Source organism: Triticum urartu, chromosome 3, assembly GCF_003073215.2.
Source record: "Triticum urartu cultivar G1812 chromosome 3, Tu2.1, whole genome shotgun sequence".
Lineage (NCBI taxonomy): Eukaryota > Viridiplantae > Streptophyta > Magnoliopsida > Poales > Poaceae > Triticum > Triticum urartu.
In genome coordinates this window covers 423,175,183-423,187,583 of record NC_053024.1, presented here as the reverse complement: position 1 = coordinate 423,187,583, position 12,401 = coordinate 423,175,183, and the positions used below count along the sequence as shown (strand labels likewise).

At 45.1% G+C, this 12,401-nt stretch overlaps 1 protein-coding gene across 6 annotated transcripts; it reads left to right on the top strand.

The window, feature by feature from the left end:
- Positions 1-7,687: 7,687 nt before the first annotated feature.
- LOC125544189 lies at positions 7,688-11,792 on the top strand. Of its 6 annotated transcripts, none has more exons than XR_007299314.1 (7): positions 7,690-8,196; positions 8,282-8,384; positions 8,739-8,777; positions 8,990-10,266; positions 10,687-10,817; positions 10,886-10,991; positions 11,377-11,792. XR_007299314.1 is itself a non-coding variant. In XM_048707774.1 (7 exons), the coding sequence occupies exons 2-7, from the start codon at positions 8,285-8,287 to the stop codon at positions 11,422-11,424; spliced, it is 519 nt and encodes a 172-aa protein (XP_048563731.1). In that variant the 5' UTR covers positions 7,691-8,196; positions 8,282-8,284; the 3' UTR covers positions 11,425-11,792. The 6 variants fall into 6 exon arrangements, 2 of the variants coding, with proteins under 2 accessions (XP_048563731.1, XP_048563732.1); XM_048707774.1 differs by having other exon boundaries at positions 7,691-8,196; positions 10,172-10,266; XR_007299313.1 differs by having other exon boundaries at positions 7,692-8,196; positions 10,724-10,817.
- The last annotated feature ends 609 nt before the right edge of the window (positions 11,793-12,401 follow it).

The following is a 12,401-nucleotide window of genomic DNA, read 5'->3' as shown; positions in this document are numbered from 1 at the left end:
GAACATGAAAACACCGCTTAGGAAAGGTATGGAATCAACATTTGACTTCGAAGCAACTCGAATACCACAACTCAAAACAAAACAAAGGATTTGCTTGCAAAATAAGCCGGAACAAACATATGATAGAGATTTCGTCTGAAGTTTTCGTGGTGGGGCCTACACGGGCTCGATCGTACAGCACCATCATGTACAAGGCAGTGCACATGACATACGAAGCGTCCCCGAGTCGGCATAGCCAAGGACTCTTTAAGACACAACGAGACCACTGTAAAACCAACCGTGGATAGGCGGACCACTAGACGTCGAACCCCAATTTCATATCATATATCCGTCGGAAAGATATCCTAAGATCTACTTGAATTCCCACTTATAAACTCCCGAAATTTTCCGGTTATGCAATCAGGTGTTGGGGATACATGTGAAGCATAATATCTCACCCAAAACTAGCAAATCCTACATCCAGCTGTATCCATCCTTCAACACATAACCAAGAAACCTTCGGAAATCGTTCACCTCAACCTTCGAAAAGCATCCGTTACACGAGTTACGACAATACTCCCGAACTCCCGCCCCAGTACTGGGTGGCGTCGAGGTTATCTCACCAACAACTGCATAAAAGAGATTTTCGATGTCGGTGAAACTAAACTCAGGTATTCCAGAACTGCAATGACAAAATTGTGATGACAACACCTCGGAGCTCAACTCCTCGGGACACTGCCACAACCCCTAAATGTCAGGAGGCACCAAGAACAATGTTCTCGTCACAAAACCATCGGAACGATTCCAAGATACCTGCGTGATCCTAATTTTTTTAGTGAAATTTGAGAAGAGAAGAGTCAAAACTCTACGTCAGGATGCCTCACCAGAGCGACGAAGGGACTGAGGAGTAAAAAGAAGTCCTAACTCTCTGATATATATAATTCCTAAATGACTCAAAACATTTCTAGACTCAATAACGCCAGCGATTCGAACAAGCAGGGGGCTCCTAAGGTCGGGGAAGGCTCTGATTACCAACTTGTAACGCCCTCGATGCGGCTATATCTCCCACGTGTCGAAGCATGACTTAGAGGCATAACTGCATTGAAAGCAATGTCGCAAGTGAGGTAATCTTCACACAACCCATGTAATACATAAGGGAAAGAGATACATAGTTGGCTTACAATCGCCAATTCACACAATTACATGAATAAAGCATTACATCATCCAGATACACTCAAGGTCCGACTACAGAACCAAAATAAAAAGAAGACTACCCCAAATGCTACACAGATCCCCGATCGACCCCAACTGGGCTCCACTACTGATCAACTGGACGAAACAACACAAAGGACAAGATCTTCATCGAGCTCCTCCTTGAGCTTGGTTGCGTCATCTGCACGGTTCAATGGCACCTGCAAGCTGGTTTTGGAAGTATCTGTGAGTCACGGGGACTCAGCAATCTCACACCCTCGCGATCAAGACTATTTAAGCTTATAGGTGGGGAAAAGGTATGAGGTGGAGCTGCAGCAAGCGACTAGCATATATGGTGACTAACATACGCAAATGAGAGCGAGAAGAGACGGCAAAGCACGATCGAGAAACTATGATCAAGAAGTGATCCTAGAACAACCTACGTCAAGCATTACTCCAACACTGTGTTCACTTCCCGGACTCCGCCGAGAAGTGACCATCACGGTTACACACACGGTTGATGTATTTTAATTAAGGTCAACTTCAGGTTTTCTACAACCGGACATTAACAAATTCCCATCTGCCCATAACCGCGGGCACGGCTTTCGAAAGTTCAAATCCCTGCAGGGGTGTCCCAACTTAGCCCATCACAAGCTCTCACGGTCAACGAAGGATATTCCTTCTCCCAAGACAATCCGATCAGACTCGGAATCCAGGTTACAAGACATCCTCGACAATGGTAAAACAATTCTAGCAAGACCACCTGCTGTGCCGACAAATCCCGATAGGAGCTGCACATATCTCGTTCTCAAGGCACACCGGATAAGATAAGCGTACGGGAGCCAACGTAACCCAAATTGCCAAGGGACGGCCCCACATGGTGCTCTGGGTTGGACCAACACTTAGAGAAGCACTGGCCCCGGGGGGTTAAAATAAAGATGACCCTTGAGTCTACAGAACCCAAGGGAAAGAAAAAGGCTAGGTGGCGAATGGTAAAACCAATGTTGGGCCTTGCTGGAGGAGTTTTATTCAAGGCGAACTGTCAAGGGGTTCCCATTATAACCCAACCGCGTAAGGAACGCAAAATCCGGGAACATAACACCGATATGACGAAAACTAGGGCAGCAAGAGTGGAACAAAACACCAGGCATAAGGCCGAGCCTTCCACCCTTTACCAAGTATATAGATGCATTAATTAAATAAGAGATATTGTGATATCCCAACAAAAATATCCATGTTCCAACATGGAACAAACTCCAAACTTCACCTGCAACTAACAACGCTATAAGAGGGGCTGAGCAAAGCGGTAACATAGCCAAACAACGGTTTGCTAGGACAAGGTGGGTTAGAGGCTTGGCTTAACAATATGGGAGGCATGATAAGAAAGTGGTAGGTATCGCAGCATAGGCATAGCAAAAAAGCGAGCATCTAGCAAGCAAGGATAGAAGTGATTTCGAGGGTATGGTCATCTTGCTTGAAATCCCGCAAGGAAGAAGAACGAGTCCATGAAGAAGACAAACGGACGTAGTCGAACGGGTCCTCACAAACGCGACGTTATCAGAACCAACCCGAAGAAGCAACACCGGAAAGAGGCACACAACATAGTAAACAAACAACACATGAACATGGTATGAAATGCGGGGTGCGGTATGCGGTGCATATGCATTATTTGACAAGGAAAGATAGAACCTGGCCTCAACTTGGAAATCCAAGAGTGCCAATAGAAAGGTGATGTGATTTCGGTCGAAATCGATATAAAGATCACCGGAATCGGATGCACGGTTTGGAAATGGCAAGCAAAACAAATATAGCACCGGTCTGCGATAATCAGCAAGTAGCCATCTAAATGCATCAAGTAAAATATGCTACAGCACTCAAACATGGCAAAAAAATACATGGCAGGGATCCAATCATAATGCTTGACAAAAGATGAACACTGAGCTACGGCTAATTCATCCAATAACAGGTTCAAACAAGCATGGCAAAAGAGCAAAAGTTAACAGGTTTCAGACTTAATGAAATTAACACAAGTCTGGAATTTATCATCAGGAAGCAAACTTTAGAGCATGAAAACTACATGCTACAGGAACATATCATGGTAAAGCAAGGCATGGCATGAAGCTACTCTAAGCACTTAACAAAATTCCCTTAGTGACCTTGAGCCAAAAGGGATCAGAAAATACAATTGCAAGTATGTGAACATAGCAAAAACATAAAGAGATTCAGACTTAGTGAAAAACTGGAGCATGCAAAACAGTTAACAAGTAGGCATGTTTACGAGCTCGATGCACTCACTACAAAGCATGGCATGATAATCTAATCATACACCCAGCAAGAAGACATGGCATAGAAGGTAGACATGGCAAGAACAACAACATAGCATGCACGGATCAACTACAACAAGCTCGGCAAAATTGCTAAACATGTTAACAATCTGCCAGGAACATTTTATAGTAAAAGAAGAGCTCGATTGACTCAAGCTAGGGTGCTCCATAATTGCAAACAAAGACATGGATGGATATAGCACCACAATATTAACAAAACAACCTTACTGATCATCCTCAAAAGAGGCATGGATCACTAGGAAACAACATGAACATATGACATAAAAACAATATCAGGACAAGGACTTAGAGAAATTCTAAGTCCCTGAAATCAGCATCAACGATTACGCTACTTTGCAAGCTTGTGCTAGTCACCACAAATATCGCAAAAATACATGGCAAACACCCCTGTAAATATGACATGGCATATAACAAAACACATGTAGAGCTCAGGATCATAGCATGCACACATTAATCATGGCAAAAATGACAAAAGACCATTTGCTGAAACAGATCTAACATAATCATCACATAGCCCTCTTCAACAGCATTTCAGGCATCAAGATGAGCTCAAATGAAAATGATGCAATGAGATGAAATGATGTGCTCGTCGAGACGAACATTTTGATATGCTACACGCACGAATCGGAGCAACAGTTACAGAGTTGTGAGCTGACGAAGTATGCAAAAAAATATTGAGGGAGAGGGAAAAAGTCAACTGGATCTGGATCTAGGGTTCCTCGGCACGTGAACCGAGGCAACTCCGGCGAGCTCGATGCGACTCCGGCGAGGTCGAAGAAGCAGCGGGGAGGCGAGGGGGAGGCATATCCGGCCTCTCCCGACCGGATCCGGCGGCGGTGGGGCGGCTCCGGCCACCGCGGTGGTCGAGGAGGCGCGGAAACTCGCGGGGCTGTCCGGCGGCGAGCTCCGGCCGGTGATGCGCGGCGGCGGCGGAGCTGCACGGCGGAGCTGGAGGGAGTCGGGCGGCGGGGACGAGCGGCGTGGGCGGCGCCCCGCGATGGGCTTGGAGGGCCCGCGGCGGGCCGGGCGGGCCGCACATGGTGGAGGCGGCGATGTGGGCGTGCGGGCGCCACGTGGCGGCGACCGGTTGGGCGAGGGCGGCGGCCGGCTGACGTGGCGGCTTGTGATAAGTCCGGGTGAGGTGGCCGGGCGAACGGACATGTCCGGCCGACGTGGGATGAAATGTCCGGCGGCGGCGGGGAAGGTTAGGGTAGGGTTTCGTCCGCAAATTTTTAGGAGGGGATCACATATATAGGTAGAGGGAGTTAGGAGAGTCCAAATGAGATGCGGTTTTCGGCCACGCGATCGTGATCGAACGACCGAGATGATGGAGAGGGTTTAGGTGGGTTTTGGGCCAAATTGGAGGGGTGTTGGGCTGCAACACACATGAGGCCTTTTCGGTTCCTCGGTTAACCGTTGGAGTATCAAACGAAGTCCAAATGGCACGAAACTTGACAGGCGGTCTACGGGTAGTAAACCAAGGCCGCATGGCAAGTCTCGGTCCAATCCGAAAACGTTTAATACCCACACACGAAAAGAGGTAGAAAGGGACACCGGGTGACATAGGAGCGTCGGATTGCAAAACAGACAACGGGAAAAATGCTTGGATGCATGAGACGAACATGTATGCAAATGCAATGCACATGATGACATGATATGATATGCATGACACGCAAGCAATGACAAGGCAACAACAGCGAATAACTGGACGACACCTGACACATCAGTCTCGGGGCGTTACAACCTTGAAGTGTGAGAACGAAAAATGAGGGATCGAATCTTGCGGGTAAAGTGTACAAACCTCTGCAGAGGGTTAAAACCTAATTGATTAGCCGTGTCCCCGGCTACGGACAATTTGAGCATCTGGACTTGGATCTATCTTGGAACTCTCAACACCGGACTGATAACTTAATTGCGGGCAACTTATGATGATTTTGGGCTATGAGACATCGGTTGGCGGAACCATGTCAGATAGAAAACTATATAGTACAGACTCCTGATATTCCGTTGATGTAGGAAAAATAAAACCAGTTTTTACGCAAACAAAACTCAGATACAGAGCTACAAAGCCATACTGCATATAGTATAGTTTATCATCTGTTTTCTCTTATTGTGATCTTGCCGGTACATTCAATGTACTGACCTACACGGCTGCAACATATCATGTTGCAGGATTTTATACGACGAGTGAGTTGCGTTGATTGGGTTACGGTCTACACTCAACCTGCCGATGGCGTTGATGGGACTCCACACCCGATTGTTTGTTTCCGCTGAGACTTATGAGGTATATATATATATATATCAGTTTTACGTTATTTATACATGTGATTGCACTTTGATATATACATTGACGTACTGTGTGTGCCAGAATACCGATCCAAGGATGGCATAGATATACAGAGACTTGACCGTCTGAGGTCGGGTCACTACAGAAGACTACATCATCATCAACAACACCGACTCTGATCCCGACAGTAGTGATGATGACTGTGAAGACGAAGCTGGAGCTGATATCATGGAGTCTCCCACCGATCAAAACCTCTAGTAGACCACCATATGATCAAGTAGTATTTCCCCCATGTATATAGTATAGTCTGAGCACTGTAAAGATAGTTAGATCGATTGTATGCCCTTGCTTGATTGATTGAGTGATATGATATGATTGTGTTTGTCTCATGTGTATATGGGTAGTGCTTTCCCACTAGATCTCATTCTATTCAAATCTCTTTCCTCTAAACCCATCAGATGCCTCCGAGACGTTATACCGGATTTGTCTTCCCACCGGAGCTCACTCAGTTGATCCAACAGCAGAATGCCTTGATGCAGTTGTTAGTTCAGAACCAAGGCAACAACAACAACAACAACCCACTGCACCACCTCCAGTTGACAATTTAGCCCGTTTTCTGAGGTTGTAGCCGCCGGTGTTTTCCAGTAGCACCGAGCCGATAGTTGCTGATGAATGGCTACGCATGATTGAAAGGGAGTTGACCACCGCAGGTTGCACAGATGCTGAGAAGGTGCGCTTTGCCGCACATCAATTGGATGGAACAGCAACCTCATGGTGGGAAAATTACACACCACATTCCCTATAGCCAATGTCACTTGGGAGCAGTTTCAGCAAGCATTCCGCACAATCCATGTCTCAATTGAAGCTATGAGCATGAAGAAGCATGAGTTTCGCAACCTACGCCAAGAAAATCGTACTGTGGGGCAGTACGTGGATGAGTTTAGCAAGATATCTCGCTATGCCCCAGATGATGTGGCCATAGATGCCACGAAGCAGGAGAAGTTTATGGAAGGGCTGAACGATGAGATGAGTATGCAGTTGATGGTGACAACATTTAACAACTACCAGGAGTTGGTAGATAAAGCTCTCATGATTGAAGGGAAGCAGCAGCAGATAGAGAGCCGCAAAAACAAGTATGGACAAGGGAGGTACAATTCAGGAGCTCAGCAGAAGCCTCGTTTTATCCCGAATCCGGGAGGATTTACCCATAATCATAGAGGCCACACTCGTAATGGAGGAAATTTTCGTTACGATCGTCCCTCGATTTGCATCGCTTTTGTCCGTGGGATGTTGGTCAAACTGGTCTTCCGTTGATTGGTTACCGTTCGATCTGCGCTGGTAATTTTCGTTCTTCGTTTGACCTTCCGGTGAATTCATCGGGGCGATGACCTGTGGGCTCAGCCTCCTGCGCTATTGGTGGGTCAGTTCTTTTTGGGTCGCGGGCAGCCTCCCCTGGCATGCCGCGTGCGTGCCTAGCGTAGCGCGCCCCTCCTGGATCGGCTGGAACGACATATCTATACCCGCTGCTACCCCTTGCATGCAATGATGAGTGGGCCAGGATGGCCGTTGGTTCCACATGTAAGGGACTCTTTGTTGTTCTCCTCCGCGTTATGCTGGGTTGGAGAGAATTGTGGCTGACTCCTCCGCGCCGTCGTGCCGAGGCTGACCTCTACGCAGTGCCGGGTCCAACCACTCACGGGTCTTTTCTCCGGATCGTCCGGTGCGCTCGCCCACCTTTTCTCCGGGTCATCCGGCGCCTCCACTGACGCTGGGGCCGTGTCGAGAGGCGGGGCCGGTGGTCAGTTGCTCTGTGTTCCTTCGCTGCTGGGTTCGCGTGGCCGATGCACGGCTGGCAACTGGACGTGCGAGCGCCGCGCGTTGGGTCCCTCGTGCGAGGCGTGCGTCGTCTCAGTGCACGTCGCGCCCTGCGCCGGTGGCAAACCCTTCCCCAATCATCACAGCCGCCACACGCCTCCCTCCTTCCTCCTGGCCCGCACCCCTGCCGCGGCGCCCATCCCTCCCATCTTCGCGTTTCTCCTCCTCCCAGGACTACCTCCCGTCGCTTAGGCTCCATGGCGGCGACCGGCTCGAGGCGAGCCTGGCGCAAGCGGGCGGAAGCGGGTGGGAGAGTGCCGGACGGCGCCGTCATTGTTCATTGTCGCACCGCTAAGCCGCATCGAAGAAGGACCAGGACCTCACCCCTCGTCCCTTCTGGATGCACCTCCCCACATGAGTTCCTCCTGCCTAATTCAGCTCCCTTTTCCATCTAATTTCATTCTTGTTTCACATGTTGGTTTGGTCCGCAAGAGAAGTTGTGTCGCCGACTGCAGTAGCCAGGATAGGTGTTGGTGATGTCTGTAGGTATTTTCGTGCTTGCCAGTTAAACAATTCCAGGTTTGGTCAATGTCTCTGGAGCTACGGTATTATCCTTTGATTTCTCCTATATTTTCCTTCCTGATTTTGTTTGATGATTTGCTAGGTTATGGGATTGGATCTCCATTTTCCAAGATTCTTAGCTGATAAGTATATTATGCGGGAAAATCTCTACGTACTGATGTTGTGCACATCCAAATACAAGCAATGTAAGTGACCTAAATGCTACATCTCATACTGTTTCTGAATTCTAATACCATTCCTGTGTAGTTGGATACCCCATAGGGCAAAGTTGATGCTTTGTACATCACTTCTGGACCTATTTATTAATGTTGCCGTTATCTGGGTTTCCATGTACTTGATAGATGCATTCCTTATCTTTATGTGTTCCATCTAGGCATATATGTTTCTGCCCATAAATGTATTTATGAGTTGGCTCCATTTTTTTTACTGCTTTTATGTACCGTTTAATCCCCTAAAAATGGGCTATACATGCATTTTAAAGAGTTCAAATCTTCTATAAACATTAGCATTGTCTTACCCCACTGCTCTCTGCCGTGCAGCGAGGAAGATTTCATCCTCAACCTCCCTCACGACCCCAGGTCCGACTACTTTCCAGTTTTGTTATTTTTCTTCTGGCTGCACTGAACAACATGGCAACATGGGTGTCATGGCCACACACATGCGTCTTGTTGCCCTCCTTAAAATTCAATTAGATTATCTACAAACATGCAGCCATGTTTATTTAAGATCCAATTAGATAAATGTTGTTTAGTTTCCATATAGTTTCTAATCAGAAAGGCCTCATATGTAGGTTGGGGACATGGCGTGAAGATATGGTTTTGTGATCTATGGTCTTGAGTCATCTGTTGGATGGGTGATAATGGAAATTTTCTTGACGGCAAACACGTGCATAAGTTTTGTGATAGTTAAACCTGTTTTATGAGAGTTAAAGCTATTTTTTGAGAGTTAAACATGTGCATACGAATGGAATTTTTTTAGAACTGGTCAAACTATTTTTTTTGTAAGAGTTAAAGCTGTTTTCTTGAGGACAAACCCGTGAATAAGTCTCATCTGTATAGATTAATTAATAGGACAGCAATTTAAGTTTATTGAAGCTCTTTAAGAAGCGAGGGTCTGCTTTGGTTTCTTGTTGTTTGCCTATTCTCTTAAAAACAGTTGACTGGATGCAGCCGAGGGTTATACATCAATAATTTGGGCAGTTGCATATGGAATTTTCAAGTAAAGGATTTCAGAAATCTAATATGGCATGCCTATTTTTCATGGAAAAAACGAATGGTGCCTTATTTACTATTTAGTTTTTAAGCTAGACTAATTTGACTACACGCTTCCTGAGGTGCCTTCTGTTTTTGAATAGTCATAGAGTGCTCCTGATTACGAGATGTTTCTTTGTCACTATTTGAATTTCTGCCTTGGGTGGCCTCTGTCTTGGTTTACAGCTCCATATGGCTACTTATGTATAACATATGTAGGTCCTGTTTGAACTGTTCTCAAATATGTTTACTACAGAAAAGTGGAATATGCAAAGTTTCTGTGTTGATTAGGCAAATACTTGCTTTGCCTTAAAGACTGTCCCCATCTATGTTCTAGGTTTTTTGGGTATGAATTCCATATTTCCCTGGAATGGATCAACACATTTGCATGCGATTTTAGAAAAATATATGTGAATGCATCTTTCTAATAAAAGCATTGCTTAAGAAATACCCTTTTTCTGAAATCAAAATTGTTGTTGGTCTTCTGATCACTTTCATTGTCTATCAGATAGGCTATGACTTCCATAAGCTAGCATCATTGGGGTGAGGTCGTTGTGTTTATTTTATTTTCAATGCCTTGCAAGTTAGTGGTTCCTAGAAGATTGTAGCCTACCTTATTAGCGTCGACTGGCATATTTATCTTTCATGTCATTGCTTAACCATGCCTGGATGACTGCTATATTTATACATGCACAAAGTGCTTATTCCTTTGGTGCTTCCAGATTATCAAGGTATGAGCAGAGCAGCGAGGGATGAGAAAAGGTGTAACTTATCTCAGACATACAGAAATGAAAATAAAGCTATGCACAGAGAAAAGGTGTAGAATCGATTGCTGGGCATGAACTCCTGCATGGACCACTTTGCTTTGCTTTTGTCACATTAAAATTAATTATATTTAGCAATTTTTGTGTCCACAGCACTATAATCCATCCATCATTGTTGGTTCACCATTCTAAAGGAAAGACTCATAGATGCCATTAGATAAAGGTCAAATCTTAGTGTACTTGAATATATAGATTTGTCTGATTGTGTTGTAATCTTAGTTTCCTTTTATATTTCTGTATGAACCTACTATTATGTGTCATTGTGTTGTAGTGTTGACCATCTGCAGCAAGGGTTAGGCAAATATTTATCCTGTAAAATGAGTTACCGGTTCTTACCACGTGGTTGTTATTTTATTTTCAATTTTTATGCATCACATGATTTTTTTAAAGTGATATTAATTCATGGTCCTTAGTTTACTGATCGTTCGGCGGCTCTGTGTACCAATATAGTGGTGCATCTAGGAGGAAGGGATCTAGAGACAGCGATGGGCAAAACAATCCTGTGGAGGCAGCAAGAGGCAGTTCTCGACAAATCACTATTAAGGTGTTCTCTTTTGACCTGTTGATTTTTCTGTCTCTCTGGTTTTGATTTCCTGGTATAAAATTTACTAGAGAGAAAAGCAGCGCAAGGGTCCAATGGAAGAATTTGGTGAAGAACAAGGTTTCCATCATTTGGCGTCAAGGAAGGGAAGACCATGTCATCATTTGGCCAGTCCAGGTAATGCTCTCTACCTGATGCACTATTTAGGTCATCATGGTTTCAATGCTTTTGGCTCGTCTTAATGCTAATAAGGAATGTCGGGCTTACAAGTTCCAACCATGTGCAACGATTCCAAAGTTATGTAGGCCAGATTGTGTTATTTTTTACTGAACACTTTGTTCTCCAGTGAGGTTACAAATTCTATAATATGTTGTGGCGGTATGTACATATGGAAATCCTAATCTAGCTAATTTGATCGTGGGAAACATGTTGTTAGTCTATCTTCCAGGCCTGTTGTCACCTCTCATTATTTCTAATGTGAGCCAATTAGAAACTGATATAATGTGTTTTTCCTAATAAATCTCATGCTGGTGTGTTTTGCATTCTCAAAAAATCATGACAGGTCCCCATGCCCCTGTATCTGCCCTCGAAGCCGGGTTCCGCGAGCTAAGGTTGCAGGGGAGAATGAACGTGCAAGTTTGCAGCATCAAATGTTTTTCTACATTTGATGGGTAGCTAAATTAGTTTGATTTCACGGATGATGGAGCCTTGCTGTGTGACGTAGTTCCTGGTGAAGAAATATTTGTTAGGTCTATGTATGTGTGTACTGGAGTTGGTGCATCTCCAAGGAAGAACGAAACCCTTATTCCTATCTTATCATATGCTACACTTAAATGCAAAGTGTTAGCTATGTTAACTGCTGTTTCAATCCCTTGTTTGAAAATGTGATTGATTACAAATTGCGCATGCTCAAGTATATATTTGTAAAAAGAAGTCCTCCTTAATTTTTGATTAAAAAGGGTTTGGGTTGGCGCTTGAAGTGTTTGCTCATAGCTAAAGTTACTACACATTCATGATTTTAAATGGGTATTTGCGCACATCTCACCGTAGATAACAAGGCACCATTTTTTTTAATTGTGGACAAGAAGTCACCATTCTTTTTTTAAAGGGTGTTAAATTTGTCATCATATGTGTTTGCCCACAACTAAACCAACTAAATCATGTATTTTCTTTTCAACGTGTACATGGATTTAGCATGCCTCTGCGCCATTTGGCGCAACGGGTCCACTAGTAATCATAATGGCCCCAAGAATGAGAATGGGAATGGAGCAAGCAACAATCAGAATCGCTCCAATCCAGCCACACCCTCCAAGAGGGACCTAAGTCACATTACTTGTTTCAAGTGCGGGAAGACTGGACACTATGCCACTGAGTGACCTGAAGCGAAGAACGGAAATGGTAATGGGAGCTCTGCGAAGAAGCCCAATCCATTTAACAAAGGACAAGTGAACCACGTGAGTGTGGAGGAGGTTGAAGAGCAGCCAGAGTACATGGCCATCCGATGGTGTGATCGGATACCCTTAACCATCAAGAGCCATGTTTTCCCCTCAGACCTAATAATTTTGGAGTCGCAAGGATTGGACATCA